The sequence below is a fragment of the Neolamprologus multifasciatus genome, chromosome 17 (assembly GCF_963576455.1).
Source record: "Neolamprologus multifasciatus chromosome 17, fNeoMul1.2, whole genome shotgun sequence".
Taxonomy (NCBI): domain Eukaryota; kingdom Metazoa; phylum Chordata; class Actinopteri; order Cichliformes; family Cichlidae; genus Neolamprologus; species Neolamprologus multifasciatus.
Window position 1 is genome coordinate 483,659 of NC_140455.1, and position 25,170 is coordinate 508,828.

At 39.7% G+C, this 25,170-nt stretch overlaps 1 protein-coding gene across 5 annotated transcripts; it reads left to right on the forward strand.

The window, feature by feature from the left end:
* Nucleotides 1–2,071: 2,071 nt before the first annotated feature.
* Nucleotides 2,072–25,170, forward strand: LOC146498630 (basic helix-loop-helix ARNT-like protein 2). 5 transcript variants are annotated; one of them, XM_085136990.1, is made up of 17 exons: nt 2,072–2,845; nt 10,280–10,373; nt 10,530–10,568; nt 10,651–10,692; nt 10,938–11,095; nt 11,175–11,257; nt 11,329–11,421; nt 13,434–13,551; nt 15,900–16,049; nt 18,372–18,609; nt 21,290–21,396; nt 21,546–21,696; nt 21,824–21,879; nt 21,967–22,078; nt 22,309–22,399; nt 22,925–23,027; nt 24,185–25,170. In XM_085136990.1, exons 1-17 carry the CDS (start codon nt 2,668–2,670, stop codon nt 24,340–24,342), a joined length of 1,971 nt encoding a protein of 656 aa, XP_084993116.1. In that variant the 5' UTR covers nt 2,072–2,667; the 3' UTR covers nt 24,343–25,170. The 5 variants fall into 5 exon arrangements, with proteins under 5 accessions (XP_084993116.1, XP_084993115.1, XP_084993118.1 ...); XM_085136989.1 differs by having other exon boundaries at nt 2,073–2,845; nt 10,280–10,391; XM_085136992.1 differs by lacking the exon at nt 2,072–2,845 and adding an exon at nt 4,354–6,743 and having other exon boundaries at nt 6,843–10,400.

Consider the following 25,170-nt stretch of genomic DNA (forward strand, 5'->3'; position numbering starts at 1 on the left):
GTAGCTGCTTTATATTTTTTCTTTTTTTTAATAAATAGAATTTGAAGTTTAAAGTTTAAGACATTTGTATTTTAAATTATTTATGCTGATTATTTAACCAAGTAGGATGCCAAAACCTTGGAAACACATCCTGAATTAGAGGTTAAAGAGCCCTTACCGAAGCAGTGTATCTGTATGTGGGCTGATAAGGTTGTTTTACTGCTGCGTGAGGGTAAAATTCACACCACATTACTGGTGGAACATGGCACCATGGTGAGAAAGATGTTTTTTTGTCTTTATGATCATAACAATGCTCCCTTCTGAATAGCTGGGAGCAGCGTGTTCTGACACAGAGGGGTCACAAGCAGGATAGCAAGCCAAGAGTCAACAGGCATAAATAGCCCACGTTAAACCTGGAGTACAAGTTACTGCGCCCCGAAAACATACACGTCCAGGGCCGAAAACAAACCGCCAGGACTCATATAGGTTTCCATGTGTGACAGGAGTGAATACGATACAAATAAACAACTGAAAAGCACACCTGCCTGCTTGCAGCGACATCCAACAGAACCTCTCATTACAAACTGGGCTATAAAAAGTCATTTTCGAAGCTGTGCATTTTTGATAGCTTTCCACTTTAACGTCATATAACCGTCACTATCCCTGCTTAAACGCGTATAATGTCGCGTGTCTTGGCGTCTTGAGGTGTTTCCTGTCCACTTGCGATGTTTCCGGGTGTCTAAAGTGCACGGGGACACTACTTTCCCTGCCGACGGGCTTTAAATGGGTTAACGAGCCAAGCGCCACGTGACTGTCCAGTTATATAATATATAGGTCAACACGTTTCTCGCTCGCACGTGCAGCCTTCCCCCCTTACGTAAAGTCTCGTGCAAAAGTCTCGAATTACACTATGTAGGTGAGAGCCAAAGATCGTCGATATCTGCGATAATGAATTGCTGAAATCTTTTTTGTATCTCAAATTTTGGGGAATTTTGGTGTTAGAATAATTAGACTTTTATATTTAACACCTTTGCCTCTGCCTTTGTTTAAATAAACAAAAACAGATTTATTTAAAGTATTCTTATGAAACAAGGATATGAGGAAACCCCCAAATTACCATACTTGAAATGTGCAATTCACTTGTATTTTTATTTTTATTCCTATTTATTCTATTTATCCCCTTTGTATATTTTATTTTTTTTTATATTTTATATTTTTATTTATTTTTTTGTATATTTTATCTATATATGTCTTTGTATTTATATATGTGTGTGTATATATATATATATATATATATAATATTCTTAACTCTGTAACTTCTGTCGGTGCTGTGCTTTTTGGAAAACAAATTTCCCAGAGGAACCCACCCGAGGGATTAATAAAGTTTTATCTAATCTAATCTAATCTAATCTAATCTAAATTACAGACATTTTCACCCAGTCTTAGCCAACTTTTTACCTTAGCTTAATATTTGCACATATTCTAGCATTAAGATCACAGATGGGTGACGTGAACAACAGGGACCCCTACTCCATTGACATGATACTACTCGACAGCAGTGGGGTGATGTGTTTGCTTCCACATCACCCCAAAACATCTCCCCAAACAATCCCATCAAGCATCCATAAGATGTGCTGGGATAAGCCTGGTCCACAGAGACCCCAACCCCCGTGTCCAGCAGCAGGGCAGAAGGGAATCAAATATTACATGGGTGTCAGACATAAGGCCCAGGGGGGCATGATTTTAACATCCGTGATATAATAGGTATGCTTGTTTTTTTTTTTAAGTTGTTGCTGATGTATGTACATATAAGTGTATAAATAATGTGTTGTGCTTATTGTGTGTACACGTTCATGCTTGGACATAACGGTTTTCGGTTTCTTCTGATGAAAGAGGAAACGACTTTGTAGTTTTCAAAATCTCAGTCTAGCAGGACCACCTTGGTTTAAGCCCATATACTCCTTCAATGTTAGCCCATGAACGCGATCGTGTTGGTTCCAGGAAATAAGTTCAGAGTGAGACATCTGTCGCGTGGCAGCTCTGTTTGGAGGAACGCGAGAGAGTAGCAAAGTCAGATCGGTGACGCGCACTCGGTACTTTTTCAGGTCACCAAAACGTGCGCTGCACCGGCGAAACCAATCCCTCACCGGTCCTGTCAAGCCAAGGCCGGCTGTATGAATGAGAGCTCGTTTATTAGCGCCGTCACGGCGTCATCCCACGTTTCCTGGCAGACCATCCACTTCCTGACAGACTTTTAACATATCCAAGGTGTGCCAATGGAAATTCAAGTCTGTGCCACTATTATTCCCAGCATCCAAATACCAAAACAGCGGTTTAAAACGAAGATAAACCCCTTTACAGTAAAAGCTGACAAATGTTATCGTCACGCAGCGAAAAGGTTATTTTTGACAGATTTTTTTCTCCATTCCGACAAACGTGACGCTGATTCATGACTTTTAGTCGCGCTGATATGAATGGACTCAGCAGCTTATAACACCGTCGAGTGAACATGGCTGTGAATGAAGCGAGCAGGCGATTAAGGAGGAGACAAGTGTGAACTCTTCCCTTGTTTCCTAAAGGACCTGGGTGTTCCACTCTCACCCATCCCTCACGTTTTCTACTCCCCCCCCCCCCCCTTGTAAAAAAAAACAGATACGGGGGGAGGAGGAGTCGGGTGAGAGGGAAAAAATGAAGTCAATTATACGACACCCCGGCTCTCCTAACCTCCCTCCTCTCCCTTCTGCTACTACTACAGCTGGTGGCTCCTCATGCGCCGCGGCGCTGCGAAGCCTTCACCGGGCACACCGGCTGCAGTCCGTAGGCATGTCGGCTGGGGGCTCTGACGGGACGGCGGAGAGGCCAGCAGGTAGGGGCTCCGGTTGACGACGTTGTGGTTATTGTGGGTAGCTTAGCTTAGCTTCTTTTTAATATATTCTTTTTGGCAACTACTTTCCCCCTTCAATTAGCTGAAAAAATAAATTAAGCACTAGTTGTATGCCTTCTTCCACGAATTAGTTCTGAACTTCTTTCGTCCCTTGACGTGTTTTTTCTTTAACGGCAAGTTAGGTTATATTGAGTGAAGGTTACTTAAAAAAAGAACTTTACAGGGACATTGAGGACATTGAGAGCAGACGACCTCACAGCGGCAGTAACGATAACACTTAACCGAGTGGCAGCAGTCGCAGTAGCCTTGCTGGACCAGCCGCTACAGTGCGTCGCACCGGTGTCTCGAGCAGCTGGCACCTGCCTCCTAAAACCGAACGCGTCGGCTGGCAACGCGCGTGACACCCTCTCCATTCATTCCCGTACTATGTGGTGCTCGTTTCCAGGGAGGGGGACGCGAGCGGAGGGGGGGAGTTTAGTCGGCAAACTTCACACTCACGATAAAAACACGTCACTGTAACCATGACGACGACTTCATCTCAAAAGCCCAGCAATACTTTTACACTTCGCTAACAAGCGGTTCCTTTGCGAAAACCCGTCGTCTTCTCTAAGCCTGGTGCTAATATTAATATTTGCCTAACCTTCACCAAACTGGCCTCGAGGAGCTTATATTGTCACGTGGTTCCTCGAGATTTGTCCCCCCCAATATTCTTTCTCGTTCAGCTGCTTTCAGAAACTGGGTCAGTAGAGCAGTAGAGCAGCTCTGCCTTCGGTGTGCAGCAGAGGGAAGCAGTCGCTCCCTGCCGTTTCTGAGCCGTACCAAGAAGCACAGAGGAATGTCAGCTACCAAACCCTTCAGTTCAAATAATGCAGACTAACGGCGGGATATTAAAACACAAAGGAGTTAAACCATCACCGGGACTTTTTTTTAAAAACTTGAACCACGGTGGTCTAAGTGCTAACATTCTGGTAAACGCAGTACAATGCACAGGAGTAAATCATTACAGGGCGTAAATACGTCTCAAAATATGTTTCAGTGCTAGCTACAATCATGGAAGATTAGTTCAAATCTAGGTACTGAAAAGAAATCATACAGTTTATATAACATGTCCAAAGACACTTGATGTAAACCCCTTACGTTATTTAATTCAAAATACAATCTAAAATTATGACGAGAATATGAAAGTGCTATTGTCAAATACCACATTAAAAGTACAACTCCTGAAAACGAACAAAAAGTAGCCTCTTGTTTAGATTAAATGGCAGGTCTGTGTAGGGCTGTGCGATATGACCAAAATCTCATATCCCGATATAAGAATTCTATCGTCCGATAATGATATAAATCACAAAAATGTAACATTTTTTGTAAATTCTGTGAATCTCGGGCAGCTAGACTTGCGTGAAGTGTTTCCAGCTGTGCGTCATGTAGCTGGAGCAGTGTTGCCAACTCCTCAGTAAGGAAAATCGCTATTGGCTGTCCCAAAGTCGCTAGAAGTCGCTAAATGAGTCATCACCTAATTTGCATAATTGGTCATGCTAATGTAATTGTAATCTATGTTGTTGGAGAGAGAAATAACATCGTGGAAGAGACATAAAGTGAGTAAAAAACATCCTAAATGCATTTAGAATTTATTTAGAACTACAAATTAAATTTATTTTAGCAATTATTGTTTTTTTAATGTCACAATTCCAACCCTGCTCCTTTACCCGGGCTGGGACCGGCAAAAGTGACCCGAAATAGGCACTCTGGTGGAGTTACTTTGTGTGTGTGTGTTTATAAGCAGTTTTAAACCTTGTGATCCACAAAACAGCATAAGAGTAAAAGAGTAAAAGAAGAACTGACTGCGTTACAGCACCCGCTGCTTGTTGAGAATAAAAGCAATATGCGCTTTCACGTCTTTTTTAGCGACTTTTTTTTTAGAAAACAAGTCGCTAGGGGGTCTGAAAACTCGCTAAATATAGCGACAAAGTCGCTAAGTTGGCAACACTGAGCTGGAGTCGAGTGTTTTAACCGATGCATGAAACGATACATTTTTAGACATAAGTTGTAACGACCGCTGTTTTCTTTGTGAGTATTTATTACACAGGGTGCTGCGAGTGGACTCTAACGTTTGAGTCTAAGGTCTATTTTTTAGCACCTGGCGGCTCTTTTTTTTTTTTTACTTCTCATCCGTAAATAATCTGCTCTTTCACGTGATTCAGTTTATTTTGAAAAGTCTCAACAGGATCTTGAGCTTTATTGCTAAAGGTTTATGTGGAACATAAACAAGCGAACACACGATGGTGTTACCGTCCTTGTTGCTAACCATAACACATAAAACCATAACGCTTGTCCATCAGTAGTGTGGTTATATTAAATATAAGAGAAATAGAGAACTTTAAGAAATTAATATAGCCACTACAGTGTCCATCAAAACTATGAAAAAATATTGCTGTAAACAGTTTATTTTGCAACACCACGAAACAAACAATAGCGTAAAATGAAATGATAGACGTTTTTATATCGTCATCCGATATACAGTATATATCGTTATATTGAACAGCCCTAGGTCTGTGAATGTATCACGCTTTTCCCCAGTATGCTATTTTGACACGAACAGTAGGTAAGACAGGTGTTACTAATGACATTAGTGATATTCTGTTTGGGTCAAAGCCCTGGTTAAATGTATTAGTAACACCTGTGTTTACTTGTTATTTTCTCTCAAACTAGCCACTGTGAGTAAGGTGCATTATGTATATGTGAAAACTAAAATTTTCACTTTTCAACAATGAAACTTGAACACCCAGAATTTCCAGTTGGGTATTTTCTAAAGCATTTCCCTTCAAAACTTTGTAACCCTTTGCCTCACCCTCCTTTTGTCTTTCGTGCTCATGAATATGCATTTGGCCCTTTGTTGTCTTACAAAAGCTAATCTTAAGTACAGCCATTTGGGTTGCAAATGTAACATCACCATGTAAATAGTATGGATTAACTTATTTCATGGTAGTAAAACTTAGCTCTGTGCTAACAGGCTATCACAATGACAACATGCATGAAAATATAAAGCCCTCTCAAGCCATACATAACCCAATTTTCTCTGTAAATCCATATATTTCAAATGGTCCTGTCAGTATTTTAAAGTACAGCTGTTAGCGCTGTAATCATTTACTGTAAATGTTGAAACCGTCTCATTAACTCTCTACCCTAATCCCACACAATCTAGCCCCTAAAATGTTTAACTACACACAACTGTTACCAAACTTTTAAATACAAGATTTCATCTTCAAAGTGATTGTTACTGTTAGGCAGTTAATTAAGTAAGTATGTTTAATGGGGTAAATGCTGTTCTTAAAACACATGATCAAAATACTTTAATACGGTGTGATTTGCTCTATAAATACCTCAATTAGCCCTAGAATAGCCCCTGTGCCACTTGTAAAAGAATATTCTCTTATTGCAAAACCGTCCTTAGCAATAGCATGTACTGGTTTTAGCGGCTGTAGGAAATTGTAGGTCAGTTGACCAGAAATAACCCAGAACATATTGCACTGTAACTGTAGGATTTAGGGCTTGACCTTTCTGCATCCATCCAAAACTACAACCCTGCTATTATGTTATCTTACCAGAAGCGCAGAGACACTGAGCCTTGGAATAATGTGACATTTACTTTATTATGCACATTATGAAATGAAATGCAGTCCAGTAAAACTCCTCTGCTATCAATTCTGATTCAATAAAGCTTCTACATTTTCAGCTTTTGTCATCTAAATGAATGTAATGGGTGGTTATTGTGTACTGAACTGTATAACATCTAAACATGGTTTTAACAGGGTTAACTAAAAAAAAAAACTGGGGCACAGTATTAAATCAAATGGGTTTAATTTCTCAAATGAGTAGAATTGTGTAAAGATACACAAAAGGTCGTATTTATCTGTGCAGTGTAATAAATGCCTAATAACCAATTTAAACCAATCACCTTGCTCTTTGTTGTGTAAACCAGATAGTTTATAGCAATGGAAAAATTACGAGGCATTGAGCCACAGAACACACCATTCTTTACAGGTTCAAAAGACCACGACTGGTACATTCATGTCCTGCTGCTGGTTGAAAATACTGAAGTTAACCTTCAGTATTCAGCTGAGATAGAAGGTGGTGCTTTTTCCCCACTTGTCATCATTTTCCATGTTTTTTGTGTCTTTCTGGTCATTTTAAGTCTCACTGCATGTATTTTTTGTTGTGTTTTGCTACCTCTTTGTATTAGTTTTGTGTATTTTAGTACTCCTTTGTAGTTAACGTTTAACTGGAGTTATTCTGTGTCTTTTGTTTCTTGTCGTAGTGTTGTGTCTCTTAGCAGTCATTTGGTTACTCTTTATAGTTATTTCTGCTTGTTTCTTCTCATTGTATATTTCTTTGTAATTAACTTGTCTTTTGTGGTTATTTTGTCTCTTTGTTGTTATTATGTATCTTTGTAATGATTTAGTATCATTTTGAAGTCCTGTGTCATTGTGTAGTTGTTTAGTGTCTATCTCTACTTACCCTGTGTTTCTTTCTACTCATTTACATTTCTTTGTTGTTATTTTGTTTCCCTTTTAGTAGCTGTGTCTTTGTGGTAATTCTCATTAAATTTGTGAAATGTCAAGTTCAAATTTGAATGGAATCAGTCTATTGTGAATGAAATGTCATCAACTATTTACAAGTTCAAATAGTGTCAAATATTTTAAGGTAACCAAAGCAACAATAGTTCCTTTCTTTGTTCTTAATAACAGGCAGTCATTCAGTCACTTGGTATGAAACTAAATTGATCAAGATATGCAAGAAGTGATATTTTTAAGCATATTTTGTTTTCCTTTGGCTGTCCTGTTAGGATTGCCTCCCTTCTGTGTGGATCTCTGTTCATTTTCTGTGCGTACCTTTTTGTCCTGCCTCTCCCATTCATCTTTTCTACACTCTAAAAAGATTAAAGTTCCACACTTGTCACGCATAGATCCTTATTCTAATGACAAAACATTAGCAATTTACCCCCCCCCCCCCCCACACACACACACACATAGCAGCAAATATTTTAATTTCAGTAACTGCTGAATTTAAAAGTTGAAAGTTGTTGAAAGTAGCCAAAAAGTAATGAAAAGTGTTTAAACGTGTTTGATTTATTTGTTTTAAAGATATCATGTCCTCTTGTGTGATGTTTTTGACCTCTGGTGTGACAGCCCCTGTACGTCACACTCGTGGACATTTTCTGAAAGCACCTTTATGTTTTGTGCCAGCATGGTATGGAAAACCTGTCATTACTAGTTGGTAAGATGATTTGTATCATATCTATAATTGTGTTGTTGAAAGCCGCATATTCTGAGCTTAAGTGCAAAATCCCAGTTAGTGTTTGGTGTCAATATGTTTAGGTAATGGTGTCATCACAACTTAAAAGCCTTCCAGTAGCTAGTTATCTGCAAGCCCCTGCTGTCCACACAATTAGGGCTACATTTATTTTTTGTTTATTTGTCTTATGTGGGAGAGTCATCGTTTTAGCTTATCAAGAAAATGGCTACATGTTGGTTTATAATGTATTAATTAGAGTAACTGTGCTACTTTAAGTGGTGTATTATAGTTTTTTTAGGGTTTATCAACAAACTAAATCAGGCCATATACAAACTTTTTTCCCTCAACTGCAGATAAGACCCAAATGAAGACTTAGAGAAAAAGTGATCCTTTGGTGTGGGTGGTGTAGAGCCAGAGCATGCAAAAATAATAACAAAGAACTCAAACATATATCACACCCACAAAAAGAAACTGTGAGCTCACAAAAGACCCCAAAACATCCCCACCTCCAAATACCTTGAAGTGATTCAAGTGGTACACTTAAGGTGGAGAAGTGCATGTAGGTCATATCATGCTGACTCTGTTTCATACTGAGTTACACTCCTGTGCATTTCCACCACAGGTGGTGGACTGTGTTCCTGCGTTTCTGTAATATGGTATGTCATCTGCTACCCTGCAGGCTTGGCCTCTCATCAGTACTCTAGTCACGACTGGTGCTCTTGGCTTGGGCGTCACTCAACGTTGACCGTCTAGACGTGCACTTTGCACCAATAAAAGCAAGGGGCATTGTTTAAAATATGACTTGGCAGTGCTGGTGCAGGTGGCAGGAGAAGACATTTCTTGACTAACAAAGAAACGGGAAAAAAAAGTGTGTGGTGCAGCAACTAGCAGTGAAAAGCCATGGTGGGTGGAAGTGAGAGCCGGCAAGTGTCACTCCCACATTCCACTTTTGCGTCAGTGATGACCCACTAAACTCCTCTGGAGGGATTAAAGAAAATGATGTCAATATCATTAAAGTTCAGTGCGGCCCTGATCTCATAGTAAGAGTTTTTGCTGATAGTGAAAGCTTGCTGTGCTTGTTAGTGGGACACATGTATGTGAGAAAAGGGTCACTGTGACCACCTCTGGGTTTTCTGTTAAAAATAAACTTTTATTTACAATATGTATTATTGTACTTTAAAGATTCAAACATAAAATGGGTTTTTTGTTCAGTTTGAGTATTGTGCTATTTGCTTTTCTTCACCTAGATACGTGTCTGTCACTTTATCAAAACATTTTTCCTCACAAATAGATGTCATACTTTATAGAATGGGATCCCCGAGGAAGTAGGTCAGTGTTACAGTATTATATAAGCATTAGTGAATACAATGGGCCAAACTCTATTTACTCTCACGTGCCTCTGAAATTCACAAACTGCAGGAGTGCATAGCATGGTTTGGCGCCATGTAACAGCAACTTTTAGCCAGTGCATCAAAAGTTTGCCTAGAAACAGAATGTGTGTATGAAAATTGGTAAGAAAACAGGGCAAAATGGGAAAAATAAATGAGCTGTCAAGCTATAAAATTGTTTTTGGGTCAGCCTTTAAAGTGAGCATTCCTGGCTGAGATTTCAGCCTTCAAAAATACTTTCCGCCTGTTAATGCAGAAAAAAACTATATGAGTCATTCTGATGGTGCTCATTTTCAAAAAGACAAACAATTTGTGTATGTTCAAAAATATGATTTGTAAACAGCAAAACACAGTAAAACAGTTGAGTTTGTTAACCTTCAAAACTCAAATTAAGCATTATTTATTCGCTCATACATGTAGATGAAAAAAGTCTTTAGCCTCAAATAAGTAATAAACTTTGCAGTAAACTAAATAAAGTCTCCTCCTTTTAGTCACATACCACTGATATACCAGATACCTGGGTGATGATATTTGACTGTCAGAATAATCTCAACGTGTTTTTTAAGATCTTTAATGGTATTTTCATTTGATATAAGGTCAACTCATTAAAATCAGAAACCCCAGCCTCCATTCATTCATTCATAGTGTAAACAGAGCAAGCGTTATTAGAAAGGCTGTTGTACTGTGTTCTTTTGTAGCTTCTCACATCACTGTGGTGCTTGTTTTCATGTATCAGATCCTGCTGCAGAGGATGAAGGGCCAAGCCAAGCAGGCTCCTTGCTGCCAGCTGTCGAGCTGCCAAGGAAACGAAAGGGAGATGTGGAGGAGAGGTCAGATGCGCATGTACAGTAAGAGCAGTGTTATGTTGTCTAAGAAGAAAAAACAAACTCTGAGACATTTCACTCTTGTTTATGCCTGTAGCCAAAATGATATGGTACAATGTACACAAACTAAATGACGCACCGTTTGTCCAACCGATCTCACAGGCAAAGCCTTGACATCCAAATGGACGATGACCTCAGCAGGTACGTTGAGTCGTCGGCTGTATCTGCATTGAGTTAGACCGTACTGAAAAAAGAATTTGATTTTTGATGCTTTCATTTGCAGATCTGAGGGAGAGGATCAGCAAGTCAAAATGAAATGCTTCAGGTGATTCTATTTTTATATCAAACGACTGCGCCGTCTGTGGCTTTAAAAAAAGTCTCATGTAGCTTTCCTTGGTCTCATTTAGTTTAAGATGTCAGCTATTTAAAACCCTAATGACTTAGACAGTCTTAAAATAGCTAGGTAATTATTTTCCCCCCCAGAAAAGACACAGCAGGTAGTAATGTAGCTATGCATTCCCCTTTCAAGTTCTAAGATACAGACTGTCTGATGGCTGAATGTGCCTACAGGGAGCCTCACCGTCAAATTGAGAAGCGGCGGAGAGACAAAATGAACAATCTGATTGATGAGCTGGCTGCCATGATCCCCGCCTGTCAGCCCATGGCTCGAAAGCTCGACAAACTCACTGTGCTGCGGAAGGCTGTGCAGCACTTGAAAGCCCTCAAAGGTACTTTTTAACCCACGTGGTGATTTAAGTGGGTCAGTGATGTTGATTTTTGTCACTCTAAAAGCTCCCCTGCTTTCAGCTGGGATGGGCAGCGCCTTTTCAGAAACCACCTGCAAGCCTTCCATCCTGCCTCACGATGACCTCAGACACCTTCTGTTGAAGGTAGGTCCTCGTACATCTGTTTCATTCATGTTTTATGCTTTTATTAACACGTCTTTCTGTGTATCTACCAGGCTGCCGATGGTTTCCTTTTAGTCGTAAGTTGTGACCGGGCGAAAATCCTGTTCATCTCCGAATCCGTCTCCAAGATCCTCAACTTTAGCCGGGTGTGTTACCCTCCCACCACACGACTTGCAACATTCAGTTACTGGTTGCAGCTTTCTCTTTTTCTGAATGTTAGCAAAATGAAGGTGTAAAAGTACAGATTGGTAAAACTGAACAAAGTACCTCACAAAATTTGTAAAATAATTAGGTCCTATATTATATATATAGGACCTAATTTCAACATAACTTGAGAAGGTCTCACGTCTCCTAAAGAGTCTTCCACATTTCAGCTTGTAGTCTGTGTGCTGTTGATTTTAGCTCGCTCCAGCTTATTTAGTGCCTATAACATTAAATGAAATGAGGTGCTGCTGCCAATCACTGAAAAAAGATGCTGGCAAAAGGTTTATATAGAATGCAATGTTTCATTGTTTTCATGCAGTGATGTTATCTCCAAAGTTACCTGCGTTATAACCAAGGCTATTATATTAGATTTTCACTATATGATTGTTGTGGCTCCACAGTAGTTATTACATTTGCCTAACATTAAAGATTGATGATTTGGAAACATAAATTCCCTGAATCAGGAACGGCCTCTGGTATATAATCTACACTGAATATGTGAGGCAAGTGAAGAGAGTCTGGAGCTGTAACAATTTTACACTAATATCAATATTAATCTATCAATATTATATTATTAATAGAATATTAATATTTCACTCTTTAGTTGTCAGTACAGTCAGTGTTGGCTATTACCAATGCAGTTAGTTGTATATAACAACACCTTCATGGTGACCATTTATTCACATGTACTGTCAGGAATTGCTTTTAAAAAAAAAGGTCATTAAATGACCTTAAATTACAAAAGATGTAGTTTTTAGTTGCGCAGTTGCCCAGCATCAAATGACAGGTAACATTTAGAAGATGAAGAGCCAGACATTTCCGTCAGGGGATGGTGGAGCCCAAAAACAGAACAAAAGTGGATTGAAGTGGATCTGCATTCATCACCAGATAAAGGCTAATGTTGCTTCCTGTTTGCAGTAACTGCTAGTAACCAACCTCTTGGCTTTTGTTAAATCAAGGAAACAATATGAAAACTTTTTTTTAACCTTTTGGACGCTCAGAGTAGAAGTTTTATATTTGTATTTGTATTTTTTTTTTTTAGAATAAATTCATTTGTAAATGTTGCACACTATCCACAGTCCTTTGTGGCTGAACTAAATCTTTACAACTCAGTGTTCACATAAATTGTTGTTCAGTATGAAGCATTTTATTGATGCTCTGATGAAGACTCAGCACTGCAAGTAAAAGTTAATAATCAAGGCAATGCCCTGATGTTTCTGCACAGCTAGTAATCTCTAAGCTTTGATACATTTTTGAAAGTATCTCTGTAGTGCATGCTTTGCAGGATGAAGTCACACCTGCTCTACAGTCTCAACTTTAAGACTCACTGTGTGCAAGCAGAAAGGAATGGTGATTAGGAGGGATAGCAAAGAAAAGCTTCTAAGAAACTAGTCCATGTCTGCATGGCAGTGGATTTTGTACAGGGAGATAACATCACTGAAAGTGAAAAAAAGGCACAGCATGATTTAGCTGCTAATGTACAGTGTATAATGGTTGGCTGCCACTTCCAAACAAAAACGTTTGAATAGCAGCTGGGTGGGGATTCTGTGCCCACAGCCAAGGCTGTGTACCTATGATATCAGCCCTTACTTAGACCATACAGAGCAGTGGAAAAAACTGCATTTAAGACTAAAACTTTATATTTCGCTCTTCTTTTCCAATCACCTCCAAGTGGTCACAGCAGATGGCTGCCCCTCCCTGATCTTGGTTCAACTGGAGGTTTCTTCCTGTTAAAAGGGAGTTTTTCTTTCCCACTGTTGCCAAGTGCTTGCTCAAAGGAACTTGTCTGATTTTTGGTTTTTTTTCTGTATTATCGTAGGGTCTTTACCTTACAATATAAAATGCCTTGAAGTGCTGTAGTTGTGACTTAGTGCTATGTAAAAAATTAAATGAAATTGAATTTACTAAACATTAAAAAGCTGAGTAAATAGATGTACAACATTTGTATTCACAGTTGGAACTGACTGGGCAGAGCTTGTTTGATTTCATCCACCACAAAGACATCAACAAAGTGAAGGAACAGCTGTCTTCGTCAGAGATGTACCCTCGTCAGCGTCTTCTTGATGCAGCAAGTAAGTCCACCGGAGCTCCAGTATTGTGCAAAGGTCCTGAGCCACACCTAATTTCCTTATTTCTTCCAAGGAGACAGTCTTTCTTGTGATTTCTTAACAACATGGTCTTGAGCAACAGTTCCTCTCTTATTTTGCTAAAGCTGATAGTTTGAGCTGGGTCAGGTGACCCTGAACCATCCCTTAGAAATGCTCCCATAGGCACTGTGCACTTCTTCACCACTCGCCTCTTTTCAGTGTCCACTGTTTATACAATACTGCAGCATGTTATTATATTTTTGTCTTCTTTCTCCCTTTGCACTGGTTCTCTTTTCTCCTCTGTTTATTTTTTGTTTTCCCTTCAATTATAACTGATTGCAGCACATGGCTGCTGTTCCCTAAACCTGCTTCTGCCGGAGGTTTCTTCCAGTTAAAAGGGAGTTTTTCCTTCCCACTGTCACCAAGTGGTTGTTCATAGGGGGTTGCTTCATTGTTCGAGTCTCACCTAGAGTTTTGTAGGGTCTTAATCTTACAATATAAAGCACAGTGAGGTGACTTTTCTCATGATTCTGCACTATATAAATAAAATTGAGTTGAAACAAAAAAAGGAACTCAGTGTGCTTAGGTGAGGTGTACACAGAGTGACAGTGTGTATGCAGACAACTTATCAGTCAAGTTGGAAATTGTATCTTTAGCCACTTTGTTACTAGCACCCTGATGCCAGTAACAGGGTAGGAAAAACCACAAATTCAGGTTTGTTTGTTTTTTAATTTATGAAAAATAGCAATGATAACACAATTTAACAGTATGTTTGCACCAACCAAGAGTTATTATTAGGCGTCTCTGACATAATTTCACATATCCTGTCATGGTGTGCAGTGTGCCTTAAAAGAAAACTGAGAAAAACTAAACAGGTGGACAATATGAAGCAATATAAAGGAGTGGCAGACCTAAAAACTATCTACAGCAGATGAACAGTATCTAAATGTCATGTCATAAAGAAAGTGATCACAAGATCTTCACATAACTGATCAAATTATGAATATAGACAAGAATCGTAAAAAAACAGAATGGCCAGATTTTTGTCTGATTGGGAATATCTGATTGGTTCAGTTTCTAACATTTGCTATATTTTGTTCAGCATGGTAAAGGCACCAGTGCAGTAAAAGCATACCTGAACAGAAAAACATACAATAAAACTGAAACAGCGGGGCAGCTGGTGTTTGTGACGTGGTCCCAAGTGCAGACATGGAAAGAGACGGTACTGAATCTTAACAAAAAACATTTATTTGGCCAAAAAACATGAATTCAAAACAAGGCAAAAATGAGCAGGGCCAAAATTTAAATTAAAACCTAAACTGGGAAAAGCTAGGCTGTGGAAACTATGACAAACGAGACATGAACATGATTCTGAGCAGGAGTATGGGAGTAACTCAGCTTACGTCATGTTTATTAGTAACTAGTAAACATGACGTAAGCTGAACAGAATCATGAGGCACCTGGCATCAGAGGAGGGAAAACAGACACACCAGCAATGAACAGAGGGAGACAGAGGACTTAAATACACACAGCTGACACAAATAATCACGATGCCACAGGGGAAGCAAAACTAAACACACTGAATGTGGAAACAAGACTTTCAAAATAAAACAGGAAACATGGAGAGACATGAACTGGGACACGCAAGCTTGACACAAAAGACAGAGAGAGGGAGCGAGAGAGACACACACAAGGGGAACCTACATAGACGAGATGATAACACATGACAAACAGAAAAAGACTCATAAACAAGGAGACATGGATGATAACATAAACTAGACTGAAACTCAACTAAATCCTGACTAATAATAACAACACAAGAACTTAACATTAATGCAATCTAACATAAGAAAAACTAAAATACAAAATAAACTCAAAACCCTGGGTCACAGCCCAAAAATGCTATCAGTCATGGATTGGCCTCCCCTGAACCTGGACTTTATGGAAGCAGTATGGGATCAACCTAAGAGAAAAAGGAACAAAAGGAAGCCAACATCTAAAGAAGAGCTTTGAACATCAAGAAACCTGGAGAAGTGCTCATGAAGACTAAAGACGGTTGACTTAAAAGAGAGTTAAAGCTGTGTTGAAGAATAAAGGTGGCCATGTCAAATATTGACTTTCAGACTTGTTGGAACTGAACAACCTTTGTTTTTGCCTTATATGCTTTATTTTCATGCAAACATTTCAGTTAATTGCTGTTTATTTTCTTAGGAAAATGTAAAGGAATGAGTGGTGGCTTGAGTGTTTTGCACAGTAGTCTGTAGAGATGATGTTTAGAAAAACAGAATAAGCACTACGTGTCCCAGTCACGAATGTGGTCCTTCTGTGTGCAGCTGGGGTTCAGGTCCAGGTGGATGCTCCTGTCAGAGCGACCCACTTAACCACCGGAGCTCGGCGATCCTTCTTCTGCCGCATGAAGCACAGTCGACTGACAGAGAAACACGAGGACAAACACTTGCTGCCCACAGCTTCAAAAAAGAAAGGTGGGTTCAGTCTGGAGGTGGCACGACGTGTAGATATGAAGTATCAATTAATAATCGACGTGCTGTGAATATGCTGGTGAAACATGAAGGCTCAAGCACCTGCACCAGTCTAATATTGTTGCTTATCGAATTTAGATTCAGTAAAGACACACACACACACACACACACACGCTCTATTCATAGCTTCAGACAGAGCTACTTTGGAGTGTTTTGTTTATCTTGCGCTGCTCTGATGAGAGCACTTAAGGTGATTCAGCTGCGAGAAACAGCCCGAGTCAGTTATTTATTGAATAGACTGAAACTGTTCCACTTTGTATAAACGCTCAGGTTCAGTCCTGGTCCTGCAGAGCTAAAGAGATGAGGAAGAGGTCTGAAGATGCCTACCAAAAAGATTATATATTAAAATAAAATGAATTAAAATATATGATATGTTTATATAAATATATATATATACATATTTAAATATGTCTGTAAGCAATGAGGCCAAAATTTAGGCAGCTGCAGGAAATTAAGCACATGGAGTGAACTTAGTGTTTTTGCCCTGTCTGGTTTGCATGTTGGGGAAGTAAAGAAATTATCTTATTAAGATTTGGTGGAGAGGTGGATGAGAGTGGCTTTTCTCTTCACCTTTTCTCTTGTTCTATGGAGCTGCTTCTTAAGCTACTAATTCTGTAGATACTTGTATGTTTTCACATCAACAGTGACTTAAATAAAGAAACAAACATGATTGCATAAAGACATTTAAAACATGTTGTTTCGCACAGTAAGTAGGTCACTGTTAGCCATTGTGTAATCACAAAATTAGTAGCTGGTCAAACTCTGCTAACTGTGCAACAGAAAATGAAGCTTTGGTGCCACTCAGTGGAAAAACCAAGCAACTGCCTTACAGTCCGTTACAGCAGCAGTCCTCCGGCCACGGAGTCAGAGTCAGAGTCGAGGCTCTGGTGTGAAATTTATGGTTTTCAGGGTTTTTATCTTTTTTTTTTTTTCATTATTTTTTTTAATAATTGTTTTTATTGTTAACTCGGGTTCCCTGGGTCTTTTCCCATGTGTTATGAATGAATCTTTTGTTTTGTTGTATTTATCTGTGACACCTTAAAGGCCGGTCCGTGAAAATATTTTTGGACATAAATCGGTCCGTGGTGCAAAAAAGGTTGGGGACCGCTGCGTTACAGTCTACAGTACATTGTAGGCTTCAGTATGATTTTCCCACTTACATTTTAAAATAATTAGGAAAATTTAATGTTATTTATTAGCATTATTTATCCATCAATCTATTTTCTTAACTGACAATCTGATTTACTATCATGAAGATCCTGAAGCACATCACAGCTGTCATAAGGTGAGAGGCGGGGCTCACTTTCACTCCTGCTTTACTTTAAGTGTATACAACTCTGATGTGCTGTATCTTATTCCTGAGTGACATGGATTTGGTTTATGTACCAATATTACTGAAACACAGGCAGTCATGTGAAGAGGAAAGCACACCCTCTTTAACTTTTGGGCTTTTATATATCAGCACATAATGCAAAAAAGCCCATTCGCTCTTTATTGGTTGCTGAAGCAGTGTGTGGAAAAGGAAACACACTCTGTGATTCAGCAGCTTGTAGAAGCACTTTTAGCAGCCAGTGGTTTTCTGTGTGACTTCATCCACGTCTCACATTGTTGTGGAGGAATTCTGGCGCACTCTTGTTTCTAACATTATTTTAGTTTACTGAAGTTTGCAGGCATTTGTTTATGCACAGCCACAGCATTTAAGTTGGGTTGAGATCTGGTGATTTTTTTAATTATATCCTGATACATAAAACCTTTGATATGAAAAGCAGAGGGGGGGATTTCTTGTTCACATGACTGTGAGTTACACTGTTAAGCACTGTTCTCATGTTTGCTTTTTCTTGTTTAAAAGAATCCACATGAGAAATTCAGAAGTCAAACCTCTCTTTGACAGGCTTATTGTCTGAAACCAGAGGAACTGGCCAACCCAGTTTCTGGTTTTCTGTAAAAAGCTTAAACAAATATGAACCCACATGTTGAAACGTAAACAATACCTGCAGATTTTTGTCTTCAGGTAAGCTGTAACGGCAGCTGTGAATGAATGTAATGCATTAAAGCATGTTGTTTTTATCTAACATGGAGTGACGTTTGAAGGAGTAGCTGCTTCCTCATGTTGCCTGAAAAATAAGCTGGATTGTTGAAACCACAGTAGCACCAGGTCTGATTTTATGTTCTGTGCCACTAAATATACACAGTTCACCCAAAACACAATCTAAAAATACTAGAAAGGATATTATATCATACACACGACTTGTTTTCTACCTGCAGACGTTTACAGATTCTGCACACTGCACTGCACCGGGTACATGCGGAGCTGGCCGAGCAGCCAGCTGGACTCGCTGGAGGCCGACGCCGACAAGGAAAGCTCGACCCTGACGTGCCTGGTGACCATGTGCCGCCTCTACTCTCACGCGTCCCATCAGCCTTCCAAAGACATCAACGTCAAGCCCACTGAGTTCGTCACTCGCTGTGCGATTGACGGCAAGTTCACTTTTGTAGATCAACAGTGAGTTTCCCCTTTCTAACTACATCCATGTGCACCATGTATCTTTCCGCCGTGAGTCATGGATTTGCTGTGCGCACGCAGTTCTGCTGAGAAAAGAATGGCAGAGGCGTTGCGTGGTGGGGAGGCCTCTGAGCGCAGCAGCGTGAGATTTGTCGGTCGGACTGTCAGTGGAGATAATCATTTCTGTGTCTGCCGTTGTTTCTCAGAAAGGCCTGAGCATCTTGAGGGCATCACGTGAAAATCTCTTCTCATTTTTTGGGAAGTAATTTCACAACACAAGTATAGTGAATCACTTTATTAAATGAATTACCCATGTGTGTGACTGATGAATGTTACATGAGAGGCTTATTTATACTATGCTACACTTTATGATAAGGGAGGCGAAAACTCTCTTAGTTGCCGAAGAACGAATCAGGAATGCCTTAATGAATATTTACTATAAAACAAGCCAACATCTACTTCAGAGTACCATATCACCCTGGTAGAGCCTTGACTGACTGCTGGCTTACTTGAATACTTACTAGAGTATTTAAAAGTACCCTAGCTTTCAGCTGTCAGGCCTCTCTTCTGTGACACCAGCTCCTAGTTTGGATTCAGAAGACAGACACTGTCTCTCCTTTCAAGATTAGACTTAAAACTATAGTTCAGGCTCGATCAGGTGAGCCTTGCTTAGTTATGTTACAATAGGCCTAGACTGCTGTGCCTGTGAGGCACTGACTGCTTCTTCTTTTTGCTCTGTATATGTTTATACACCATCTAATCATTAGTTATTACTAATTACTATTATTAATTACTCTGGCTTGGCTCTCTTCCACAGTGTGTCTTTGATCTGTCTTCCTCCCCTCCTCTCACCCCCAACCAGATGGCTGCCCCTCCCTGAGCCTGATTCTGCTGGAGGTTTCTTCCTGTTAAAAGGGAGTTTTTCCTTCCCGCTGTCACCAAGTTTTTGCTCATATGGGGTTGTGTGACTGTTGAGGTTTTCTCTGTATTGTCGTAGGATCTTAATCGTACTTAAAGGAGCTTAAAGCGACAGTTTTTAACTGAAATGAACATATGCTATTTCAGTGGCGTGTGAAGTATGAATTAGTTCATAACTGTCTTGAAGCTAATCTCCCTGTGTCTTCATTAGCCTTCCTGATCAACTCTGATCAAAATGTAACCACTTATTTATTACATATTATCCAAAATTCCAATAAATTTCAGTCAGATTTGTTTGCAATGTAGCAAATAAACCATCTACAAATATGACATAAACCCATTTGTGTTTAATATTTTGGTTTCATGAAACATACATTAAATGACATTATTAATAGCATTTTTTAGACATGAAGCAAAGGAAAAGTCATAACCAGAATCACAGTTAGTCTTTTCTCAGATAGTGGGTGACAGACCAGCTTTGCAGGACGGTTATTGGCCCCCTATGTTTTTCCTGAAAAAAGGATTTAACAGTCTTTGCTCTGTGGTAAGATAAAATGGACTGTATTGCCAACAAACAGCACCACACAGAGGGTCCAGCATCATCTCCTTCACTAATGTGGATTTGTGATACATCACTGAACATCCACTTCATCCACTCATCCACTATCACCCCGTCTCTGTCGTCACTGTAACCTCGTTTCCTGCAGTTATTTTTTAAGCTTTTCTGGATGTAATCACATGTCATTCAGCCCATTTCTTCCAGTTGTGACATTCTGATGCTTTGTTGACCTCCGTCTAACCGTATCTTTTCTTTCTATTATCTTCTAATTTACTTTTACTTGCTCTGAATTTTAGGCACAGGTGAACTGAATATGAGTATCTAAATATGATGATTACAGTCTCAACAAGGCAATAATTGTAAAGACAATCATCGTGTACCTGCATTGTTACCCTGGAATACAAAAGTAGTTGGTAATTTTTGAGTAATGTTTAAGTTGTGTGCTGTTACAGTAGATCCTCCACAGTAACTATGAATCATGACTCTTTTTGGCAGCACAGAAAGAGGAACATGCTAATGAATAAATAGTTAGTGGAGGGGTTTTGTGCAGGGTTTGGATCTGGAGCTATTAGGAAAGTATTAACTACAGCCTGTCCAATAAAGGATTTTTAAGACCAGTGCCGATTGGTTATAGGTGATTGAGGAATCTAATAGGTTGCTGATGGGAGTTTTTTTCCGCCCAGATGTACGAAACATAACATTTCCCTAACATTCATCCACACTCTGTCCAGCTCTGATCCGATCAGTTGATCACTGTATTTGTAGTATTTGAAACACATCTTGGCAACAGGGAAGTGGCACACTGCCCTCTGGTGGACAAACTGTGTAATGCCAACATTCATATCATAGCTGAAGGTTGTTTTTTTTTTCTATTTCTCCTTTTTAAAATGTTAATTTATCGGATATTGCTGATACCACTAGACTCCAAAATACAGTAGCTAATAATTAAATAGAGAAATCTATAAGCTCTAATCCTAACGAACAACTTTGTTAGCGATCAGATTGCTCCTGATTCGTTCTTTGTTTGTTTGCAGGTGACTAAGCAAATTTTTGTGTCCCTTTTTGTGAAGTGTTATCAATTCTGTATTTGCTTTGGTTCCATTTCCCTCTACTATTTTTAATTGGCACAATCCTGAGAGGCAGCGAAAGAAGCAAGACCAGAATCATTAAACTCCATCTTTGTCCTCTCTTTTTTTCCCTCAGAGCCACAACCGTCATTGGTTATTTGCCGCAGGAAGTTCTCGGCACATCCTGCTATGAGTACTTTCACCAAGATGACCTGCAGCACCTTGCAGGAAAGCACAGGCAAGGTAATTGGCAAAGCCACAACTGATGCCAAACTGAATCTATGCTAAAATAACTGTAGCTCAGTTTGTCTTCAGGTCAGAAGGAAAGGAAAGCGCTCATAGTGACTTTTTTCACTTTGCTTTGTGATGACATGTGTCAAATCTTTTGGCAGTGCTTCGAAGCAAAGAGAAGATTGAGACACAGTGCTACAAGTTTAAAACAAAATACGGCTCCTACGTTTCCCTCCAAAGTCAGTGGTTTAGTTTCACAAATCCATGGACCAAAGAAGTTGAGTTTATCGTGTCTTTAAATAGGGTTATTTTGTAAGTACCAATTGCTGTTGTTTCAACTTTATTGTTGCTTTTTCATATGCACCGTGCTGCCGTAATAAAGCTTTTAATACAACTCTGTTCTGGATGAAGCAGTTAAAATACTCCATTGCACCAACAGGGGGCCCGGTCACACAAAAGATGAGGAGGAGGCAGGCAGCTCAAAGGCACTCCAGGGTAAGAGATGCACACAGAGCCGTGTATTCATCGTGCTGTCATGTGTCTTTTTTGTCTGACCTTTTTTTTGTCCTCCTGCCTTAAAAGACGACATAAAGCAAATACCAGTAATTCCCGGCTTCTCCAGTGGCACCGGCACAATGATCTACGCTGGCAGCATAGGGACCCAAATCGCAAATGAGCTCATCGACTCCTACAGGTAGAGTCTGTCAACTCTCTGTTTGTCAAGGCTCGATGAATTTAAAATCATGTTGCTTTTCTTCATAGAAAGGCATCATATTTTCTGATAGATGCTCCAATAAATCTGAACATTTGGTACAAAAACATCCAGAATAACCCTGAAAGCCCGTTTGTGATAAATCCAGTGTTTTACTTACCTGGATGATTGAGCATGCATCAAGACCCAATGTTTTATCATTTTTTTGACAGGGTGAACTCATCTCCATCAAGCGGAGCTTCGAGTCCGTTTGGCCCAGCCCAGGAGAAATGTCCACTGGTGTCCCCACAAACCAGCAGGAGTGTGAGTGACCTAAATCATAGGACAGGCAACTTTCCCACTGTTACTAACAGTAACCATGAAGCACCAACTGGAATCAGTTTGCTTGGTGTGCTGCTGGGGTTAATTTATTCATAATATTTCATCCTTTAGGTTATAGTTTTTGCACTCTTTTGAACTTCTGGCACTTTTCTTGAAATCCTAAATCTTTACTGTTTGGATTTGGAGGAATGGTGCGATTCGTTAGATGGGGAGGTCCGATATTGTGATTGAATTCACAATAATACTTTTATAATTGTCTAAAGTATCAGGATTTGTCAGTATGCCATTACTTTACATAATGCAAAGCTCTGAACTGTACTTCCACCACAGCATCCTCACAAGGTGTATCATCATCCCCGTAGACAAGAAACTCTTCAAATGTAGGAGGAGATGTGTGTGAGAAAGATGAAAGCAGCTTGCTTTCCTGAGTTTAATTACACACTTCAGTGGAGAAAGGTGAAACGCGGGGTCCTGCACGCTGTTTTAATGTATAATGGCTTGTTGCAGGCATCCAGCAGGGAGGAGGCAGCAGGCAGTTCATCACAGTCCCAGTCCCAGTCTGACTCAAGGACGGCAGCAGGGACGAGCAGCTCAACTTCTGAAAGCGCAGGTACTGCCAGCAAGACCATCACAAATACACTCTGTTAACAGTTTCTGTCTTTTCTTTTTCCTGTACTGCAGTCTGCAGTGAAGGACGAGAGTAACTGAGCACCACTTTATATTTTGTATTAGTAAATACCTCGGCTGTTTATGGTGTGCATCCCACTCATGATTTCACAGCTGCAGGCCAAGAAAAGATGTAAGCAATCCAAATTTAGGCAAATGCGACACAGAAAAGAAAGGAAATACAAACTGAGTAAAAAATAAAACTGTAACTACATGGTCAATACAACAGCAGTTTATGGGTAAACTCCATAAAAGCAGAATATACTGTATACACATGCACAAAATTGAAGTAAAGTCAGTGAGTGACACATTTAAAAAATGTATCAGTTTCTAAACTGAAGCTTCATCACTTCACTTCCCAATGATTTTGCCTCTGTCTACTAATGTGTACAGAGGCACTGTTTTTATTGTACTTTGAAGTCTTATTGAATAATGTTCATTTTTTGATGTCTTTCCTTAGAATAAAGGATGCAAAAGGATGCAAAACAATCCATAAAAGGATGCAAAAGCAGTGAAGCTGAAGCCAGTTTCTTCTGTAACTTTGCCAAAACAAAAGAAGCTAACTGAAACCAGCTAACCTAGCAGCTCCCACAAGCTAATGGTAAAATACTACTTTAAAATTAGCATTTTAATTAGCAAAAATGAGCAAACTAAAATTATTGATGAGCTTTTTGGTCATTATTCAAAAAGACTAACATATTATTCATTATTATTATTTTAAAGCTATGCATTATGTTACTTACATCACTTATTAAATTATGTTAGCGTTGCTTAGAGATGCTTTGGCACATAAAAGTAAATAAAATAAATAAAAGCTGGACACAGAGCCATGTGCTAGATTGTTGTTGTTGTTTTTTTTTTCATTTTTAAAGACAACAGCAGCGTTAACCAGTCCAGACAGCAAATATTGTTTCCCACAGCAGTTGTACTGTAGGAACATTTCCAGCCCATCGCTGCTGAAGCTCCGGCTCCGGCTGCTTGACTTGACGTCACTCTATGTTCTTCACCGCTTTACCGGTGAAGAACATAACACCTTTAACACTGTTAAAGGTGTTATTTTTTTCTTAGATCTCATTTTTTGTTTTGCTCTGCTTCACTCAGGCGAGCCCTCCCAGCTGGACCTGGACAGCATGGTGGTGCCAGGCCTGAGCAGCTTCAGCAGCGACGAGGCTGCCATGGCGGTCATCATGAGCTTGCTGGAGACGGACGTGAACATGGGTCAATCAGGGGAGTTGGAGGATTTACACTGGCCTTTCTAGAGGGTGCTCAAACTCTCGGCCTCGCTCTCTCTCACAGAACTAGGCAGTTCAGTTAATTCTGATCTGCCTGATACCTGAACTGGCCTTGCACAATTGAACCTACAGGACTTGTACCAAAAGTCACAACATGTCAGACTTGAGGACCGCTGAACAGGAAGTGTACAGGAAGTGTTGTGACTGAGATTAGCCTGCGGGTACTTGGTTTTTGCTTGAAAGAAGGTCTGGTTGAAGATCCCTTGGAGCCTGCGGTGATACAGTGTCTTCCTTAGTAACACTTGTGCATCCTGAATAGGGGTTGGAGACGAGACCTTCAACAGCAGGGAAATCTATTTGCTCTGCTGCCCTTAGTCACCAAGGCCACCAAGGTCTGAAGGAGCATAGAAGTCCTGTAATGTGCAGTGCTGCTACAGAAACCTCAAACATTGACATTTGTGGAACCTTTGGTACAGTTTTAGGAATGACTTGTTTTTCATACATTGTCTGATTGTTCAATTTTTTTTTATCATATGTTAAAGATTCCCATCAGACACATTTTAAGTAAAAGTAAAAAAAAAAGAAAGAAGAAAAAACTGATGAGTAAATTGCTGAAGAAGGTTAAAAAGAATGTGTCAGTTTTAGCTCCTTGATTAAAAACTGCAGCTAAATATGTACAAATCGGGGCACCTCAGTCCTTGAACAACCACTACTGGTTCAGCTACATTTCATTTTGGACATGCCCAGTACAGCCAGGCAGTGTGGGGAGAGTTAAAAACACTGTGTCACATATAAATACTGTTACCTAAAATTCTGCAGTGATTCACAAATGCCAAATTTTTATAAGATCATAAT

Coding starts and splice junctions, on each gene's coding strand:
- LOC146498630 (XM_085136989.1), top strand. CDS start 2,668: ATGAAGTCAATTATACGACACCCCGGCTCTCCTAACCTCCCTCCTCTC. Junction 11,422..13,433: donor AGATCCTCAACTTTAGCCGG/GTGTGTTACCCT, acceptor TTGTATTCACAG/TTGGAACTGACTGGGCAGAG. Junction 18,610..21,289: donor TTCACTTTTGTAGATCAACA/GTGAGTTTCCCC, acceptor TTTTTCCCTCAG/AGCCACAACCGTCATTGGTT.